This window comes from Akebia trifoliata, chromosome 7, assembly GCF_017979445.1.
Source record: "Akebia trifoliata isolate Shusen 1 chromosome 7, ASM1797944v1, whole genome shotgun sequence".
In the NCBI taxonomy this organism is placed as follows: Eukaryota; Viridiplantae; Streptophyta; class Magnoliopsida; order Ranunculales; family Lardizabalaceae; genus Akebia; species Akebia trifoliata.
This window is the reverse complement of record NC_141381.1, coordinates 15292311-15314111: the sequence shown is the minus strand read 5'-3', so window position 1 is coordinate 15314111 and position 21801 is coordinate 15292311. Positions and strand designations below refer to the sequence as shown.

Below are 21801 nucleotides of genomic sequence, written 5' to 3'. Positions count from 1 at the left end.
CAAAATCTTGTGCATACAAATAGATGGGCTAATTCCCTTGATATCATCGATAGTCCATCCAATAGCTTTCCTATGCTCCCTTAAAACCCTCAATAACTTTTCCTCCTCCAAATCATTCAAAGAAGAGTTAATAATAACAGGATAATAACAAGACTCTTCTAAGAAAGCATACCTAAGATGTGATGGCAATTGTTTAAGTTCAAGTTTAGGAGGTTCCTTTTTAGATGATGGTTCATTAAAATGCACAGCTCCCAACTCTTTAAATTTAAGCCTTTTTGAAAAATCACAAGGTGGCAAAGCATCAAGATTATTCACACATTCAATTATATCTTCATCATCACTTAGAGTTCCTAAAGTTCTACCATTTAATATGTAATTTTTCGAAGGTAAGGGGGGAAAAGATTCATTAAAATTTTCAGCTACTACCCTATCCAAAACACTTATTGCAAAACATGCATCAACATCGAAAGGAAATTTCATAGCCTCAAAAACATTAAAAGTTACTTGTTCATCTTTAACCCTTAAAATCAACTTACCTTGATGAACATCTATGAGAGTTCTACCTGTAGTGAGAAAAGGTCTTCCCAATATGAGTGGAATATCCTTGTCTTCTTCCATATCCAAAATGATAAAATCAGCAGGAAATAGGAATTTGTCCACTTTTACCAAAACATCCTCAATAATGCCTCTAGAATGCTTGATAGATCTATCTGCAAGCTGCAAGGATACCGTAGTAGGCTTCACTCCTCCTAAACCAAGTTTCCTGAAAATTGACAGAGGCATCAAATTAATACTTGCACCAAGATCACTTAAAACTCTATCAAAATTAAAATCACCAATAGTGCAAGGAATAGTGAAACTCCCTGGATCTTTTAGCTTTTGAGGAAGCTTTCTTTGAAGAATAGCACTACATTCTTCCGTGAGCATAACCTTTTTATTATCCACTAATTTCCTCTTATTTGATAGAATCTCCTTCAAGAACTTAGCATATTTCGGCATTTGCTCCAGCATATCTACAAAAGGAAGATTAATATGTAAGCTTTTAAAAATATCAATAAATTTAGAAAATTGCTTATCTAAATTTAACTTTCGCAATCTTTGAGGAAAAGAATGGGATTAGAAGTTAGTTGTGGAATAGGTTGTTGAGTAGGAGCGGTAGCATCTTGATCTTTAGGAAGAGCAGTTTCATCCTCGTTTGCTTGCTTGCTACCCCCCTTTGATTGTTCTAACTCCTTCCCACTTCTAAGAGTTATAGCTTTCACATGCTCCTTAGGATTCTTCTCAATATTACTTGGGAGTGCTCCTTGAGCTATTTCCGTCAATAGCTTGGAAAGCTCTCCAACTTGATGTTCAAGGTTGCGAATACTTGCACCTTGATTTCTAAAATTGGCTTGGGTATCATAAATGAATGCATTGGTCTTTTGCATAAATTGGGTGAAGACCTCTTCCATGGTTGGTTTCTTCTCTTGAGATTGAAAAGAATGAGGCAGTTTTTGCATATTAGTATTGTTGCTCCATGAGAAGTTAGGATGATTCCTCCACCCTTGATTGTAGTAATTGGAGTTAGGATTGTATTGTCTTTGATTGTTGGCCACATAATTCACTTGTTCAGAAGAATTTGCTTCATATGGGCCTTGACACTCCAAAGTAGGATGATTCCCTGCATAATTATCACAAACTACATTAGAAACTGCAGCAACATTCATTTTTTTAAATTATTATTTAAAATAGCAACTTGAGCGGCCAAATTAGTAAAAGCATCAATGTCATGAACTCCGGCTGTCCTTTTTTGTGCATTCCTATCAGATTTCAGGAAGTTGTTACTAGCCATGACTTCAATAAGTTCATATCCTTCCTCCAGTGTCTTGTTGAAGAATGCTCCTCCACTTGCTGCATCCACCAAGTTTTTAGCATTTGAGAACAAACCGTTATAAAACGTTTGCACTTGCATCCATAACGGTAGTCCATGGTGCGGGCACTTTCTTAAGAGATCTTTAAATCTCTCCCAAGCTTCATAGAGAGATTCTTGATCTTCCTGCAGAAAATTGGTTATATCGTTCCTCATCTTCGCAGATTTTCCTGGTAGAAAATACTTAGTCAGAAAGGCATTAACCAGTCCATCCCATGTAGTAATGGTTCCTGAAGGTAGCGAGGTCAACCATACCTTAGCCTTGTTGTTCAATGAGAACGGAAAAAAATCGCAGTCTTATGACATCATCAGTCACCCCATTGTGCTTGAATGTATCACAAATTTCCAAGAAATTTGCAATATGCAGATTTGGATCATCATTAGCCAACCCCCCAAACTGAACCAAAGATTGTATCATCTGAATGATGGCAGGCTTGATCTCAAAATTGTTTGCTTGAATAGGTGGCCTTCGAATATTAGAGACAGCCACATTAGGAATAAAGTAATCTTTTAGTGCTCTATTCGGAACTGCATCTCCACCACCACCATTATTCTCTTCTTCCGTCATTGCTAAAACTCCTTGTTTAGCTCTTTGCTTGCGCTCCCTATTTATCCTTCTAAGTGTCTTATTGATATCAAGGTCGATTGGCACTAAATCCAAACTACTTGTCCGTCTCATACACTAAGAAAAACCTAAGAAGAGAAAAACAAATAAACTAAGAATACAAATCAAATTAGTAATAAAAGCAATTGGTATTAATATTAGTAATCTTTAATCCCCGGTAGCGGTGCCAAAAACTTGATGCGTATGATTTATGCTAGCAAGTGCACTAATCGTTTCAAGTAATAATATAAGATATCGTTCCCATGAGGATTAAGTTACTAAGTACTAAAAATAATCACCTAAATTACTATTTGATGAATCGAGAATTGTAAAATTACAAATTGAAATAACAATGAAACAAGAAAGAATGGATTCTTATGGATTAAAAACCTAGGGCTTTCGATTTCACTACAGATACTCCTACGTAATTGATTATTCAAAGTAATACCTGCTTTACCTTATTTGGAAGTTTAATTCCCTAAATCAACTAGTATTTTCTCTCGAAATACACTAGATTACTCCTTAAAATATTAACTCAGCATATCTCTATGTGAATTTAAATACCAAAGAGTCATAAAATCTGTGGAATTATTGTAAATTGAATTACTAACCTCTTAGAACATGCTAAAGTACCTCTACCGTTCATTCATTCTAACGTGATCTATTTTATTGATCTAACCTAGATTCTAATTCTCATTATAAACCTAGATCAATAAATCAATCAAAACTTTGGCCTTCAGATTTGAAAGCATTAAACTCAAAATAGACACACAAATAAGTAATTGAAAAACAAGGAATTAAATTTGAATAAAACAACTACGAAATTGTATCTGAGTTACATCTCAACCCTAGAAACAAAATTTAGTTCATAACGAAATACGAAACAAACATCTTGAAGTTAAACATAGAAGAAAGGAAGAATAAACCAGTAAAATTCAAGATTGCCATAGCAATCACTTGATCTCCTCTCCCTCTTCCTCTCTAGCCTCCAAGATATCCATAAACCCTAAAAAATCAACTACTTATAGCCTCCATACATTCTGAATACAATTAGGGTTCAATCCCCTTTAAATCGGATCTAAACGATACAATAACAACACGAGACGAAGTGCAGAAAATGGGATCGCGCCGCGACAGGAATGTACCCACCGCTGCGGTGGCTAGCTTCTATCTTGGGGCCTTTGTTGATTTAAATAAGAGCGCCGCGGCGGACATGTATCCATTGCTGCGGCGGCCTCTGCCTCTTGTACTCCATTCTTCAAAACTTCATCTTTTCCTCCGATTTCACCCCTAATTGCTTCCTTTTCGTATTCTTGGCCATTTATCACCTAAAACAATAAAAAGAACGATTACTAAATAAAATCACTCTCAAATTAACAAAATGTCAAGTAAAATTACATAGTATAAGTAGTTACAAATCGACTTATCAACATGCTTCGTTCTGTACTGAGGCATGGTCATCCTTACTTACTGCCTGAGGATCCTTTGGCACACCATCTCGTTCCGTCTATTGCTGGTCATCAAGACTCTGACTCAAGTTCAAATTATGTTCTATAAAATCATCCATCTTCTTTTGCATCTACTCGTACTACTTTCTTATAGCCTTCAACATCCTCAGAAGCTGTGCATCTATAACTGGAGTCACTGGTGGGAATGCATTGACTTCGTTTCTTCTTGTGGATCTCACCATTATTTCGACTGAAATCAATTTTCTACTGGTGTTCCCATGGATGGTGCCCATTTCTATACAGTAGGAATCTGACGGATGGCTCTGATGGTTCCAACCCTCACTAATCCGAAGTCGTTCCTTGTGCCTCCCTCCTCGCAACGGCCTGGTTCCTACCACGAGCACTCCGACACTCAAGTTAGAGAGGAAGAGAAAATATTCATCAGTAGTGGTTAGCTCTCGATCCCTCCCATCAATAGTGCTTACTATGCTATTTAACCACCTTGTACCTTACCCTAGGGTTTCCCCCTCTGTAGGCTGCAATCATGGAATTTGTGTTGGTGCAACGGGGTTATTTACCTAATCGGGATATTCTGGATTGATCATATTTATCTACAGAGATCCCCTCCAAAATTTTTAGGATTGACGTGCACGCAACAGTATTGCGATTTTCTCGAGGCCTAGCCTGCCCTGCTTGGCAGGACTGACTTCGTTTAGTATTGTGTTGCCCTGCTAGCCAGATTAGGGAGGTCTCTGCTTTGACATTCCCCGCTTGCTAGACAGCGGCTCACTAGTTGATCTGTCTCAGGTACCACTTGACTGGCTTGGACACGTGTACGATTAAGATTGTTGTGCAATTATTTTCCTTTACAATATATATATATATATATATATATATATATATATATATAAAGTCATGTTCGATAGTCTACTATTTGGCCAAAATGTTTTGTCTTATATGGGTTAGAAATTTCAGAATGACCTAATTTCTGGTGATGATAATCTCTATGATGAGGAGATCCTCCTCACCAAAAACTAGCTCTTTCCAAAACTTCTAACCCCAATTTACAAGTTGGAAAATCGTGGACCATCCTGTAAAGGGAAATAATTGCACAACAATCTTAATCGTACACATGTCCAAGCCGGCCAAGTGGTACATGACACAGATCAGTTGGTGAGGCATTATCTAGCAGGCAAGGTAGGTCAGAGTAGAGACCTCCCTAGTCTAGCTAGCAGGGCAGCACAGCACTAAGCAAAGCCAGTCCTGCCAGGCAGGGCAGGCCAAGCCTCAAGAAAATCATAATATTGTTGCATGCACATCAATCTTGGAAACACCGAAAGGGGTCTCTACAGATAAATCTGATCGATCCAGAATATTTCAGTTAGGTAAACAACCCCGTCGCACCAGTAGAAATCCCATGATTGCAACCTATAGAGGGGAAAACCCTAGGGTAAGGTACGGGGGATTAAATAGCATAGTAGGCACTATTGGCAAGAGGGGTGGAAAGCTAACCAGTATTGATGGCTATTTTCTTTGCCTCTCTAACTTGAGCGTCGGAATATCTGTAGCTGGTACCAGACCATTGCGAGGAAAGAGGTGCAAGGAATGACTTCGGCTCAGTGCGGGTTGGGACCATCAGAGCCATCTGTTGGATTTCGACCGCATTGAAATTGGCACCATCTGTGGGAACACCAGTAGGAAATTGATTTCAGTCGAAACAATGGTGAAATCTACAAAAACAAATGAATTCAATACATCCCCACTAGTGGCTCCGACCACAGACACGTAGCTTTTGACGATGTTGGAAGCTATGAGAAAATAGTAGTAGGAAATTTATAAGAAGAAGGATGATTTGGTATAACAGAACTCGAACTTGAGTCAGCGTCTTGATGACCGGCATCAAGTAGAAAGAGATAACATGCCAAAGAATCCTCAGACAACAAGTAAGGATAACCATACCTCCAGTATAGAAGGAAGTACACAATTATTAGTCCCCACAGGGGAAGATAGAACGGAACTTACCACAGTACTCACTCTCTCTGAACCAGTAGTAGGCTTAACTTGAGAAGAGGTTAGAGAGATGATTAGAAAGGAGAAGGAGATGATGAAAAGTCTCAATGTGGGCATAGCAACAGCGGAAGCCATTCGGGGAATTTAGAAGTCTCCCTTTACACCAAAAATTTTAGTTGAAGAAATTCCTAAAAAGTTTGTACCACCACGATTTACCCCTTATTCCAAGACGAAGGACCCGATGGAACATTTATTTCACTTCTGACAGATGCTCACATTATGGCAAGAGAAAGAAGGGTTGATGCGTAGTTTGTTCCCTTCAAGTTTGCAGGAAAACGTTTTGACCTAGTTCCACAAATTGTTATGTGGATCCATTAACTCGTTTGAGGGGCTTTGTACTGCCTTCATCGCGCAGTACATTAGCAACAGAAAGAGTGGATAAGATGTTGAAGCATTACTTAATATGGGGCTGGGACCAGGGGAGAGCCTCAGGGAGTTTACCATGAAATTCAAGGAAGAAACGATGTCACTAGAGAGTTGCCACCTAGTTATTACGGTTTAGGAACCGAGCATTGACTCAAAATGAATAAAACAACTAATCTACAAAAGATACTAAGTCTGGGGATCACGTTACGGGGTCGGAAGGTGTTAGGCACCAACTCCGCCCGACAAACGTCGGTCTCTACTAATTCCCAAGAATATTACATTGGTAAAGACCTAAAATAAATTAAAAAGACAAAAAGACCTCAGATATGGTAGAACAATTTCTCATATTAATTCTCTTTGCTTTGTTCTATCACCGGATCTGCTTCGGTGATCTCCAAAACGAAGTATCTCCTCCTTAGATATGAGTTTTGTCTAGTATTGTGATGAGTTTCTAGGTGGTTTTTGGAGAGTTTTGAGTCTTTTTTAAAAAAAATTAGGGTTTGGATGATAGGTAAGGGGTTAGGGCTTCAAAATCAGGGTTTTGGGAAGGCTAGGATGACTTTTTGACCTATTTTTTCTAGGATTTCCTTTGACCTACGAAATTAGGTTGTGGAGGCTCTCTATTTATAGAATTTTTTGGGTAAAGTTAGTGTTTGATGAGGTTTCTTTTAGGGTTTTAATTAGGGTTTTGACTTTAGTCTTATGAGATTGACTTGGTTCCTTTAGATTAGGGTTTTAATTAGGGTTTTGACTTAATTGTTATGAGATTGACTTGGTTAGGATTTTAATTAGGCTTTTGACTTAATTCTTATGAGATTGACTTGGTTAGAATTTTTATTAGGGTTTTGACTTAAGTCTTATGAGATTGACTTAGTTTCCTTATATTAGGATTTCGACTTAAGTCTTATGAGATTGACTTGGTTTAAATTAATTTTATTAAGGTTTTGCCCCTGAAGAGACCTTTTGCGTTTAAAGTCGGTTTTCGATGTTCCAGAATGTTTTGTAATCTATTTTTCGTAAGGAATTCAATGGGATTATTGGTTTGTGTTATTTATGAAATTTTTCGACATGAAATGATTTCCAACCATTATGAGGGGCATTTTCATAATTTTGTTGAATTTGGTGAAAATTGGCGAAATGGGTTATTTTATTTCATTTTGTTGTTTTATGTGTTCGAAAGGATTTTCCTAGGTGTAAGGGGGCTCTAAGGATGTTTTGATGTTAGGGGTATTTTGATAATTTGATCATTTTTTAGTGATTTTTATCGTAAAACTTTTTTTTGTCTGCAAGATGATGATTTCTATGTTTTTGGGGTTATATTTTCCTAGCATATCGTGATTTCTACAGTTTTGTTAGTTTGAGATACCTCATCTAAATTTTTGAAACATATCTAGTAACAAATAAAGTATTGGGAATCGTCGTGATCGGGTTGACGAGTTGATTAATCAGGTGAGTGCAAAAATTGGGTGTCTACAATAGGGACAGAGCTAGAGGTAGGGAGTTGAAGGAGATAGTGGAGTGTTTAAGGAGAAACCGAGACAACTTTGCCTGGTCCATCGAGGAGATGCCAGGGATAGTCTAGAGGTGATTTGTCATCATCTAAACGTCGAGCCAGACTTCAAATTGGTTAAGCAGAAACCAAGGAGACTAGCACCGTGATTTAAATAAGAGGTAAATGATGAAGTGAACAGGTTGATCAGGGCTGGATTTATAAGGGAGGTACAGTTCCCAAAATGGATGGAAAATATTGTAGTAGTGCCCAAGAAGAATTGGAAGGTCAGAGTCTGCATAGACTTTACAAATTTAAATAAGGCATATCCCAAGGACAACTTTCCCATGCCAAAGATAGACTAGCTCGCAGTTGCGATCTCTAGCCATAGAGATTGTCCTTCATGGACAGTTACTCAGGCTACAACCAGATACAGCTTAGCAAAGAAGATCAGGAGAAAACAACATTCATTACAAAGTAAAGGCTTTATTGCTATAAGGTGATGCCCTTTAGATTGAAGAATGCGGGAGTTACCTACCAGAGACTAGTGACAAAGCTGTTCTGAGATCTGTTGGGTAGAACAGTAGAGGTGTACATAAATAACCTGCTAGTTAAAAATAAGATGAGGGAAGACCATGTTAGAGATCTAGAAGAAGTATTCTCTAGGATAAAGAAAGTGGGAATGAAACTTAACCCAAAAAAATGCACCTTTGCGTTAACAACAGGAAAATTTCTAGGTTTTCTAGTTACAAAGAAAGGAATAGAAGCCAACTCAGATCAGATCAGAGCACTATTAGAGATGTCCTCCCCAAAAACTCAGAAGCAAGTCCAGAAGCTCGCAGGGAGAGTAGCTGCCTTGAATCGCTTCATAGCCAAATCTTTTGATAAGTAAAAGCCTTGTACTAGTTGCTACAAAAGAACTTTAGATTTGAATGGACAGAAGAATATGAGCGAGAATTCTCGGAATTGAAATGCTATCTCGGCAAGCCAGGCACATCAAGTGCAGATCATCACAGAGTTTCCTCTGAAGTCTATGATAGGGAAAGTAGAAGGATCAGGCAAGATAGCCAAGTGGGAAATACAGTTAGCAGAGTTTGGCTTCGAGTACAAGTCCAGAATTTTTGTGAAAGACCAAGCAGTAGCAGACTTCTTAGCAGACTTTCTGGTGGGAGAGAAAGTAGATTTGTTGGTAGAAGAGTTGAAGCATGTAAAGGACGAGCAAAAGTTGTAGAGTAAGTTGGGATGGAGGGCCTATGTAGATGGATTATCCAACTTTGGGGGGTCAAGCATTGGAGTAGTACTAATCACACTAGCTAGGGCAATAATAGAGAAGGCGGTGACCCTAGGATTCAAGGCCTCGAATAATGAAACAGAGTATGAGGTGATGTTGTTCGGCCTCGAGTCCTTAGTAGCTCTGGGGGTAATTGAGGCCACGGTCTACAACAGCTCACAGTTGGTGATCAACCACATCAAGGGAATGTTTGAGGTCCGAGATCCTCGGATGCAGCTCTACCTTGAGAGGATTCGAACTGCTATGCATTGAGCAGGAGACATCAAGGTTGAACACATACCGCGGGCAAGCAACAGGCATGCAAACACTCTAGTTTACGTCACCTCGATGTTGGCTAGACAGAATAAGAGAGAACTACCATTGAACTACCAGGAACACCCGTCAATAGATGAGCATGGACTGCCCAGTTTAATAGTAAATGAAAAAGACTAGGGATGGATAAGTCTGATCCTAGCCTACTTGCAGCAAAGGAAGTTTCCCAACAACCCAAAGGAGGCTCAACGATTCAAGAACAGAGTAGAAAGATACACAATTCTATATGGAACTTTGTACAAAAAGTCCATAAGGGGGCCACTCTTGCCTAGCTCCGGAGGAAGCAAACGAAGTGTTAAGAGATATTCACAAGGGAAACTGTGAGAACCATTCAGAAAGGAGAACTTTAACACATAAGGTACTCTCTCAAGGTTACTTCTGGCCATACTTGCAGAAAAATGCAGCATTATATGTTAACACTATGATAGTTGCCAAAGGCATGGGAAGATAATCTGACAGCCAACGGTGCAGCTTCACTCCCTTATCAGTCTGTGGCCTTTCGTCCAGTAGGGGATTGACTTGGTAAGTCTGTTGCTCAGGGTACCGGGCAATCTTGTCTTCCTGTTGGTTGCGACGTATTATTTCACTAAGTGGGTGGAAGCGCTCCCTTTGGCCATAATCTGATAGTAAGAAGTTCAAAAGTTCCTCTACGAGAACATCATTTGTAGATTCGGTTTGTCACGCACCATAGTCTCCGATAATGGAAGGCAGTTTACTAGGGAGTAGATAAGAGAATTTTTTTGTGAACAAGCAAGCCGAAGCAACGAACAAGGTGCTATTAGATATTTTGAAGAAGAGATTAAGGGAAGCCAAGGGCAGGTGGACATCAGTCTTGTATGGATTTTTGTAGGCTTACAGGACAACTGTTAGAACGTCCACAGGAATGTCCCCATTTGCCATAGCTTACGGGATAGAAGTTGTGATCCTTACAGAGAATAGCTTTCCCACTATGAGGTCCAAGTTATTATAGTCTGAAGGAAATAGCCAACAGCTGATCGTAGAATTGGACCTGTTGGAAGAAAAGGGAGACGCAGCATTAGTCATACTAGAGCATTACCACAAGAAGCTGTAGAACTACCTCAACAAAAAGGTTCATCCTTGGCAATTTCAGGAAAGTGATTTAGTGCTACGGTGAGTATTCCAGAACACGGAAGAACCTAACAATGGCAAGCAAGAAGTAAATTGGGAAGGATCCTATAGAGTGGCAAACGTGGGCCAGAAGGGAATATATATTAGTTACTCACAATGTCCGATCAGGAACTGCCTAGACCATGGAATACGTGCAATTTAAAAAGACATTATCAATAAATGTTTTGTTGTGTTTGCCTTTTAGATGTGTTGCAGGACTAAGCCGAAGAAAGGGATCCAACTGAGATCCGAGCCTACGTGGGTTTTCTCTGTCTACATTGGCAGAGTAAGAAGCTGGTCAGGGCCCAACTCTAACACAAGTAACAATAGTTGTGTGGATCCAGCCGGGATCCAGACCTACATGGGTCTTCTCTACCCTCGTTGGCAGAGCAAGATGGCTGGTCGGGGTCCTACTCTGTCATGAGCTTCAAGAATGTTTCTATGGAATCCAACCAGGATTTGAGCCTACGTGGGCCTTCTCTGTCCTTATTGGCAGAGCAAGATTGCTAGTTGGGGCTCAGCTCTGGTATGAGAAACAATAGCCGTGTGAATCCAGCCGGGGTCTGGACCTACGTGGGTCTGTTTTGCCCCCGTTGGCAGAGCAGAAGCTGGTTGGGGTCCAACTCTACCAGGAGTTCACTAACTGAATGATTATATCTGAAAGTATGAGCAGAGTTAGATCCTTCTTCAAGGACAGTGACTCAGATAGTCGTTTACAAGGTTAGCTTAGTACAGATTGTCTTACAATTACAAATATGAGCAAAGTCAGAGCCTTCTTCAAGGACAGTGACTCAAATAGCCATTTGCAGGGTTAGCTCCATACAGATTGTCTTATAGCTGCAAGTATGAGAAGAGTTGAGCCTTCTTAAATAATAGTGACTCAGATAGCCGTTTGTAGGGTAAGCTCAGCACAAAGTGTTTTACAGTTGCAAATATAAGTAGAGTCAAACCCTTCTTCAAGGATAGTGACTGAGGTAGCCGTTTGTAGGGTTAGCACAGCACAGATTGTTTTACAATTACGAATATGAGAAGATCAGAGCCTTCTTCAAGGATAGTGGCTCAGATAGCTGTTTACAGAGTTAGCTTACAGTTAGGAACATAAGTAGAGTCATAGCCTTCTTCATAGCAGTGGCTCGAGAACCATTGGCAACATTAGACTGAAAAGGTTCCACCAAAAGTAAACTTTACTTTAAGTAGAACTTGGGGGGAAGTAAAGTAGAAGGAAAGTGTGCTTGAACAGCTTGCAGTACTGAGCAAAGTATTTAAAACAGTGTACATTGTACAAAGTAGTTTGAGCAATTTGCAGTGTGCAAGTATATTTGAAATAGTTTACAGTTTACAGTATGTTTGAGCATTGTACAGTGTACAAAGTAGTTTGAGCAATTTGCAGTGTGAAAGTATGTTTGAAATAGTTTGCAGTTTATAGTATGCTTGAGTAGTTTGCAGTGTGCGGAGCAATTTGTAGTGTGCAAGCATGCTTGAGCAGTTTACAGTGTACAGAGTAGTTTGCATTATGTGAGCATGTATAAGCAATCTTGCAGTTGAATGGGCTAATCGTTAAGGCGAGACAGTAGTGGGTCCCTTAACAACTTAGGGCGTACTTGATAGCGCTTCTAAACGCAGCATTTGGTGCGTTTGCATCAAAAAGTCAACTTCTCCTCCACGTTGCCGTGCTGATAGCGCTTCTTGAAATTGCGTTTCGAAGTTTGAAACGCAGATTGTTGTATTTGACCGCTGTTTTGAAAAGCGGATAACCACAGCTTCGCACAGCTGCGTGAAAAAGTGCCGAAGTGAAAAGACAAAAATAACCTTCGTCATTTATCTAATTTCCAGCGACAGTACACGATAAAACGAAAGCATCACTCTCACTCATCGACTTCGACAGCAACCCTTCGTCCTATTCAATATCTCTCTCTCTCTCTCTCATCGATTTCGATAGCATTGATGACCTACCTTGACAACAGCGATCAATTTTCCGATCGTAACCCATCGACAAAGACGACGTTGTCTTGTTAAACCGAAACCCATCGATTAACAGCAAAGCATTTGAAACCCATTATCATTAAACCTAAAATCGGTGAAGACAGCGACGCCGATTGACGCCATTGACAACTCCGAGTCCGATCGACGCCATTGACGACGATAATTCGAAGTCTAAGCGAACTCAAACTCTCCGTTTGCCCCTTTTCCGATTGACACCTTTCGATTCCTTCTCACAACAGCTTCGAACAAGATCTGTGAGCTCTCTCTCTCTCTCATCGATTTGGATCTTTGACGAAATTGCAACTTGAAGTTCGATTAACAGAAGAAATTTTTCTGTTACTATTTTTCTAATTTTCAATTTCTTGTTAGATTTTTATTTAAAAATAATAATAGAAAAAATAAATATTTACCATTGATCAGGTCAGAAATTGTTGCTTATTTTTGTTGCTTATTTTTATTCACCATTGATAGGGTCAGAAATATTCACCATTGATCATGTCTGTTGCTTATTTTGCCCAACCTTGGATTGGATGTTTGGCTAGCACCATTCTTGGCCATATGGTATTATGAATTTATGATAACTAGCTATTGGTAGTCTGATAACTGCCTGTATCAGTGAAGATTTATAAGACTCCTTAGGTTAGTTACCGAAACTTGCAGAACTGGTTAACAACATTATTTATAATTTTTAGAGAAAAAAAAAGTTGATAATATAACAACAGATTGGAGCGTATACAAATTTGACTAAAACCTCATATATGGTCTACTATGGTGATTTTTATATAATTTTAGACATGGTTGTGCTGTGTTTTTTGAATACCTTAGTACAAAATATCGACCCACACATCCATGGGGATTATCTTGTGATTCTATTTTTCTTATAAACAAAAAAAAATTATATGCTACAATTGGGCAATATCTAGAGGAAGGATTTCTATTCTCATCATGTCTTGCATCTCGATTTAATGAAAACTTCCATTTACAAAACCAATGATTGTCATATAATTCCTGTTGTTGGTTTTACTGTTTGACATTGTTTTATTGACTCATTTATCTGTCATCTTTTCAAGTTATCTAATTGTTTTATTGACTTGGATCAAAGAAAATTATATTTCTTACTCGCCAAAATTTTTTCAGGAGTATTAAAGGGTTTGATTTTCAACACTTATTGATAGGCTTTAACACTCCATTTGGAATGAGAACAAACACTTTCCTCTCCATTTGTCTTGCTTGAGAAATTAACAAGGAGGAAACAATGTATTAGTTGCGGGCATCTCAAAATTCTTGTCTCTTCTATTTTAGTTAGTTACGTGCAAATAACTGGTAACTTTTCAGTCTCATCTGTTGATTGTTAGTTCAAAACATGAATGTCATATCTTTACATTCAAATACTAGTCAATTAAATTACAATCTCATTATTCCCATATCCTTATAATCATGTTAGTAAGAGATGTAAACTACAAAAACATTTATTACAATCTCATTATTCTCATTAATTATGAATCTCATTATTCCCATTTCCCAAAATGTGAGTCTCCAACACACTACCTACCCAAATAATATACAATTCTTGATTGGTTCAAGGTCAAATATTTAAGGAGGCAATCAAATTATTTTTTACATGTAGGGAGGAATGTTAAAATTTAGTTACGTGCAAATAACTTGTGATTATTCAGTCTCATCTGTTGATTGTTAGTTCAAAATTTTATATATGTTTTTCTTTAACTTACACACGCACACAACAATTACTGTACGTTGTACAGTCAAAGATTGAGAACACAGGGCTCCCTCACCGTGGGACTGAGAACTGTGCGTTCTTCCGGCTATCTATATGATAACCTAACATTGCCTCCTGGTTTCTCTCTTTGATTATACACTGTGCAAAAGTTAAAATATATATATATTTTTTTTTCTTTAACTTACACACGCATACACACACAACAATTATTGGTCAACCAATGAATCATGTTATATTATTGAAATAGAATATGACATGTTCCATTCTATGCGCTACTCTTGTTATTACTATTGGCAGATGGAAGATAATAATTCAAAGAGTACGAAAGTAGATTGGACACCCAAACAACATAAAGTTTCGAGATCTGTTATGACTTACTTAAGAAGGGGAGGAGACCGCATAAAGTACTTGACAAGACCTGTTATGATTTCTTGGTTAAGGAGTTTAATAAAAGAACAAATGTTTATTACGATAGAGGGCAAATGAAGAATAAATGGGATAGACAAAAAGGCATTTGGGGACATTGGAATAAGGTTTGCATGAATACTAGCGTCTCTTATGATATTGAGACTGGCATATTAGATGCAAGTGATGAGTGGTGGGATGGGTGGTTGGAGGTACATTTTTTAGATAATTTGACCTTTTATTTATTTTAAGATTTTTGTTTCTTTATATAACTTAGGGTTTATATTTTTTATAGCATCATCCAAAAGATGTAATATTCTGAAAGGAACCTCTGAAGTTTGCGAAACAATTGGATTTCATTTTTGTAGGCACATATGCCACTGGTAGCCGCATGTGGTCGCCTGCATCTGGTATAATGCCATCTGCATCAAAATCTCAGAATGAGAATCTTGATGCGGATGATCTAGATGATGTTATGGCGACCCAACCTCCAGAGTCTGATACACCTTTAGACTTGACTCCTGATGCTGATAATGAGTTTGAGGATGATGCTATCCAAAAGATGTTATGTGGATGTGTTATGTACAATGTGAATATTGGATTGCGTATTATGCAGGTATTTTGTTTATCAGGAAAATTTCATATGTCCATTTTTAAGAGGAGATGCTGTCGAAATTTCTATAGAATTATAAATTTTTCTATAATTTTTATAGACATTTTAAAATTAAAATAATAATATTTTAATTTTTATATAATTTTATTATATTTATATATTTAGTGTAATTATATAATTATAGGGGTATTCTGGTCTAATTTTTATTATGTATTCTGGGTGCATTATCAACATTAAGGGTATTTTGGTCATTTTATCCTAATACAGCAAATTCTTAAAGCTGTATCAAGCAGTAATTACCAGATTCTGATAGCAGATTCTGACAGCACAACACTTTTAGAAAGCTCTATCAAGCAAACTTTTCAGTGTTTCAGATTCTAATAGCAGATTCTAACAGCAGATTCTGACAGCAGATTCTGGCAGCTGAATCAATCAGGCCCTTAATGTATGTAGGGGTTGTTTCAATCAGTTGCATATAAGCAGTATAATCAACAGAGCAAAAGTGATAAGATAAAGAAGAATTAGCAATAGTCACAGTAAGTGCAAAAGATTTTTCCATTAATAGTTAAGAGAAAGTACAAGAAAAAGATCCCGAAAAACGAGATAAGTATAGAGAGCACTAGTATAGCAGTAGAAAGCAAGTTATCACTCAAAGGAGGATAGTAGATTAGTAGAAGACTAACCAAAGGCAACAGAAGAATCTACTTCAACAGTGGTACGAGAGGGACTAGCATCTCCGTCTTGGTCCACATCAATGACAGGAATGGACGGTTGGACAGGGGGTGAATCGATAGGTTGAGATGAGGAACTCGCTGCTTGAGCAAGGTTCAATTCTAAGGTAGCACCAGCTTCCGTAAGATCACCAGGGGCTCGACTGAGGATGGCAATAAGATTCCTTTACTAGTACAACTGGAAAAGGGGAGCACGCCCATAATGTCCAGTCCAAGGACCATCCCAGATAGGAGTTACCTCGGGTGCATCAACCAGGTCCTCTTTGTTATCCCTGTCCTCCTCATCCTCAAACTTAAGCTGAGTGGCCTCGAAGCCTTCATGGTAGGCTTTCGCAGAATATTCCTCTACTAGTCGAGAGTATTAGGCCTTTACTTGCCCCAACAGCTTCCTTGACTCAATCTCATCTTCTTTAGCCTAAGCAGTCCTGACTGAATCAGTACTTGTTCTCAGGGAGTTTAGCTCGAGTTCTTGTTGCTGAACCTTATCATGGAGTTTTGTTAGCTCTGCATCTCTCTGTTGCACTCTCTCCTTTTAGTTGGCCAGCTCCAGTTGTAAAATGTCATGGAGATTTATCAACCTCTTATTGGATGTCTCCAAATCTAGGTTGGCCTTGGAGAATTGGACCAGGTTAGCATCCATCTCCTCTCTAGCCTCTTGGGAAAATTGGCTAGAAGAGGCTAGCTTAGCCTGGATCATAGTTATTTTCTCGTCCTGCTCTCTAACCAAGAAAACTATCCAATTTTCAGCCTCACGCCACTTCAGGAAGGCCACGGTGCCATAAATGTGAGCTTACGAAGTAAGACTCAGTATGTTAGAACACTAATATTGAAAAATAGTTGAGCAGGGCAGTTAGAGCAGTAATTACCTGATGTAGGCCGTAGACAAAGTGATCGAAACCCAAGTCAGCGTTAGCCTGATCAACAACATCCTAGTCCATAGGGGAAATGGACAGAGAAAGCAGGGAAGCAGCGGTTACAGGATCCTTAATCCTGCAACCTTTATTGTGGACTTGGCAAGGGGGACAAAAAGGTTGCCTTCGTTCCCATCCCAGAGATAGGCTCCTCGGCCCATCCAAGTAAAGACAGCCTCCTCCAAGGGGATTTTACGCAGAAGGGGGCCCTCACCCTCAAACCCCTCAAAAGGGGAAGGGCTCCTCAGACTCTTCCTGACCAGTTGGCGCCTTTTCCGCAGTCGACAAGGAAAAACAAGGCTATCCATCCTAGTAGTGGCAAAACTCTGCCTTGTCTCCGCCTGAACCTGACAATATTAGCATACCATGGGGCTTCTCCAACTACAAACAGCTGCTCATCTGAAAATTTGTAATTAATATCCCCATCAACTTCTTCATTTGGCTGCACATGATCCATCCTAAAAAGATGATCTGCAACTACATTTTCGGTTCCTTTCTTGTCCTTGATTTCCAAGTCAAATTCCTGCAAAAGTAAAATCCATCTTAGCAACCTTGGCTTTGCATCTTTTTTAGCAAATAAAAACCTCCAACCCGAATGATTGGTGTAGACAATCACTTTAGAACCTATTAAATAAGACCGAAATTTGTCAAAAGCATAAACAACTGCTAAAAGCTCTTTTTCGGTAGTTGCATAATTCAATTGAGCCTCATTTAAAACTTTGCTAGCATAGTAAATCACATGAAAGGCCTTATCTTTTCGTTGCCCTAAAACAGCACCTATAGCATATTCACTAACATCACACATCAAAGTAAAAGGCAATTCCCAATCGGGTGCAGCAATAACAGGAGAAGATATCAATTTCACTTTAAGAGTTTCAAAAGCATCTAAACATTCTTTGGAAAAATCAAAAACTACATCTCTTACCAACAATTCACAAAGAGGTTTAGCAATTTTAGAAAAATCTTTAATAAATCTCCTGTAAAATCCTGCATGTCCAAGAAAACTTCTAACTCCCTTAACATTGGTAGGAGGTGGAAGCTTCTCAATTACATCAATTTTTGCTCGGTCCACCTCAATTCCTTTAACAGAAATTTGATGTCCCAACACAATTCCTTCTTTTACCATAAAATGGCATTTTTTCCAATTCAAGGCCAAGTTTGTGTCAACACATCGCTGCAAAACCAAAGAGAGATTAGAAAGACAATTATCAAAAAAAGAACCAAAAATAGAAAAATCATCCATGAAAACACTTCAATGTATTTTTTAATCATATAAAAAAAAATTGACATTATGCAACGTTGAAAAGTAGTAGGGGCGTTGCACAATCCGAATGGCATTCTTCTATAAGTAAAGGTTTCATATGGACATGTAAAAGTGATCTTCTCTTGATCCTCTAATGTTATTGGAATTTGATTATAGCCCGAATATCCATCTAAGAAACAATAATAGTCATGCCTGGAAAGTCTCTCCACATTTGGTCAATGAGGAAAGAAAGAAAGTAAGATGATCTCTTGTGCATCAATGATTGAGTTTCTCTAAATATCCAATATCCATCCGTCATCTTGTGGGTATAAGCTCATTGTTTTCATTCATCACTACGGTCATACCACCTTTCTTAGGAACTACTTGGACCGGACTTACCCATGAACCATCCGAGATTGGATAAATTATACCTGCATCCATAAGCTTCACAGCCTCATTTTTTACCACTTCTTGCATAGAAGGATTTAATGTTCTTTGAGGTTGCACCAATGGCTTGTAGCTCTCTTCCAACAAAATCTTCTGCATATAAATAGATGGGCTAATTCCCTTGATATCATCAATAGTCCATCCAATAGCTTTCCTATGCTCCCTTAAAACCCTCAATAACTTTTCCTCCTCCAAATCATTCAAAGAAGAGTTAATAATAACAAGATAATAATAAGACTCTTCTAAGAAAGCATACCTAAGATGTGATGGCAATTGTTTAAGTTCAAGTTTAGGAGGTTCCTTTTTAGATGATGGTTCATTAACATGCACAGCTCCTAACTCTTTAAATTTAGGCCTTTTTGGAAACTCACAAATGGCAAAGTATCAAGATTATTCACACATTCAATTATATCTTCATCATCACTTAGAGTTTCTAAAGTTCTACCATTTAATATGCAATTTTCCAAAGGTAAGGGAGGAAAAGATTCATTAAATTTTTCAGCTACTACTCTATCCAAAACACTTAATGCAAAACATGCATCAACATCGGAAGGAAATTTCATAGTCTCAAAAATATTAAAAGTTACTTGTTCATCTTAAACCCTTAAAATCAACTTACCTTGATGAACATCTATGAGAGTTCTACCTGTGACGAGAAAAGGTCTTCCCAATATGAGTGAAACATCCTTGTCTTCTTCCATATCCAAATGATAAAATCAGCAGGAAATATGAATTTATCCACTTTTATCAAAAAATCCTCAATAATACCTCTAGGATGCTTGATAGATCTATCTGCAAGCTGCAAGGATACCGTAGTAGGTTTCACTTCCCCTAAACCGAGTTTTCTGAAAATAAAGAGAGGCATCCAATTAATACTTGCACCAAGATCACATAAAACTCTATCAAAATTAAAATCACTAATAGTGCAAGGAATAGTGAAACTCCCTGGATCTTTTAGCTTTTGGAGAAGCTTTCTTTGAAGAATAGCACTACATTCTTCCGTGAGCATAACCTTCTCATTATCCACTAATTTCCTCTTGTTTGATAGAATCTCCTTCAAGAACTTAGCATATTTCGGCATTTTCTCCAGTATATCTACAAAAGGAAGATTAATATGTAAGCTTTTAAAAATATCAATAAATTTAGAAAATTGCGTATTTAAATTTTGTTTTCGCAATCTTTGAGGAAAAGGAATGGGATTAGAAGATGGTTGTGGAATAGGGTATTGAATAGGAGCGGTAGCATCTTGATCTTTAGGAAGAGCAGTTTCATCCTCATTTGCTTGCTTGCTACCCCTCTTTGATTGTTCTAACTCCTTCCCACTTCTAAGAGTTATAACTTTCACATGTTCCTTAGGATTCTTCTCAGTATTACTTGCGAGTGCTCCTTGAGCTCTTTCCGTCAATAGCTTGAAAATCTCTCCAACTTGATGTTCAAGGTTGCGAATACTTGCACCTTGATTTCTAAAATTGGCTTGGGTATCATCAATGAATGCATTGGTCTTTTGCATGAATTGGGTGAAAACCTCTTCCATGGTTGGTTTCTTCTCTTGAGATTAAAAAGAAGGAGGCGATTTTTGCATATTCGCATTGTTGCTCCATGAGAAGTTAGGATGATTTCTCCACCCTTGATTGTAGTAATTGGAATTAGGATTGTATTGTCTTTGATTGTTGGCCACATAATTCAATTGTTCAGAAGAATTTGCTTCATATGGGCCTTGACACTCCAAAGTAGGATGATTCCCTGCACAATTATCATAAACTACATTAGAAACTGCAGCAACATTCATTTTCTTAAAATTATTATTTAAAATAGTAACTTAAGCAGCTAAATTAGTAAAAGCATCAATGTCATGAACTCCGGCTGTCCTTTTCTGTGCATTCCTATCAGATTTCAGGAAGTTGTTACTAGCCATGACTTCAATTAGTTCATATCCTTCCTCCGGTGTCTTGTTGAAGAATGCTCCTCCACTTGCTACATCCACCATGGTTTGAGTGTTTGAAATCAAACCATTATAAAACGTTTGCACTTGCATCCATAATGGTAGGCCATGGTGCGGGCACTTCCTTAAGAGATCTTTAAACCTCTCTCAAACTTCATAGAGAGATTCTTGATCTTGCTACAGAAAATTAGTTATATCGTTCCTCATCTTCGCAGATTTCGCTGGTGGAAAGTACTTAGGCAGAAAGGCATTAACCAGCCCATCCCATGTAGTAATGGTTCCTGAAGGTAGCGAGGTCAACCATGCCTTAGCCTTGCTGTTCAATGAGAACAGAAACAAACGCAGTCTTAGGGCATCATCAGTCACCCCATTGTGCTTGAATGTATCACAAATTTTCAAAAAATTTGCAATATGCAGATTTGGATCATCATTAGCCAACCCCCTAAACTGAACTGAGGATTGTATCATCTGAATGATGGCAGGCTTGATCTCAAAATTGTATGCTTGAATAGGTGGCCTTCGAATGCTAGAGACACCCACATTAGGAATAGAGTAATCCTTTAGTGTTCTATTCGGGACTGCATCTCCACCACCACCATTATTCTCTTCTTCCACCATTGCTAAAGAGAACAACGAATAAAGTAAGAATAAATAAAAATCAAATTAGCAATAAAAGCAATTGGTATTAATATTAGTAATCTTTAATCCCCGGCAGTGGCGCCAAAAACTTGATGCGTATAATTTATGTTAGCAAGTGCACTAATCGTTTCAAGTAATGATATAAGATATCATTCCCACGAGGATTAAGCACCAAAAATAATCACTTAAATTACTATTTGATGAATCGAGAATTGTAGAATTGCAAATTGAAATAACAATGAAACTAGAAAGAATGGATTCTAATGGATTAAAAACCTAAGGCTTTCGACTTCACTACAGGTACTCCTACGTAATTGATTATTCAAAGTAATTCCTATTTTGCCTTATTTGGAAGTTTAATTCCCTATACTAACTAGTGTTTTCTCTCAAAATACGCTAGATTACTCCTTTAAATATTAACTCAGCATATCTCTATGTGAATTTAAATACCAAAGAGTCATAAAATCTGTGGAATTATCGTAAATTGAATTACTAACCTCTTAGAACATGCTAAAGTACCTCTACATCTCAA

General features: G+C 38.1%; 1 protein-coding gene and 2 non-coding genes across 3 annotated transcripts; 2 read left to right on the top strand and 1 right to left on the bottom strand.

Annotated features, from left to right (window-relative positions):
- The first annotated feature begins 1961 nt into the window (after positions 1-1961).
- Positions 1962-2068, top strand: LOC147398267 (small nucleolar RNA R71). The gene has a single exon (XR_015180214.1). It is a non-coding gene; the product is annotated as a small nucleolar RNA R71 (small nucleolar RNA).
- Positions 2069-20733: 18665 nt separating this feature from the next.
- On the top strand, positions 20734-20840 carry LOC147398266 (small nucleolar RNA R71). Its single transcript, XR_015180215.1, has one exon. It is a non-coding gene; the product is annotated as a small nucleolar RNA R71 (small nucleolar RNA).
- On the bottom strand, positions 20808-21248 carry LOC147398265 (uncharacterized). Its single transcript, XM_086446693.1, has one exon. The coding sequence runs from the start codon at positions 21246-21248 to the stop codon at positions 20808-20810; it is 441 nt and encodes a 146-aa protein (XP_086302819.1).
- Positions 21249-21801: the final 553 nt, after the last annotated feature.

Coding starts and splice junctions, on each gene's coding strand:
- LOC147398265 (XM_086446693.1), bottom strand. CDS start 21,248: ATGGTGGAAGAAGAGAATAATGGTGGTGGTGGAGATGCAGTCCCGAAT.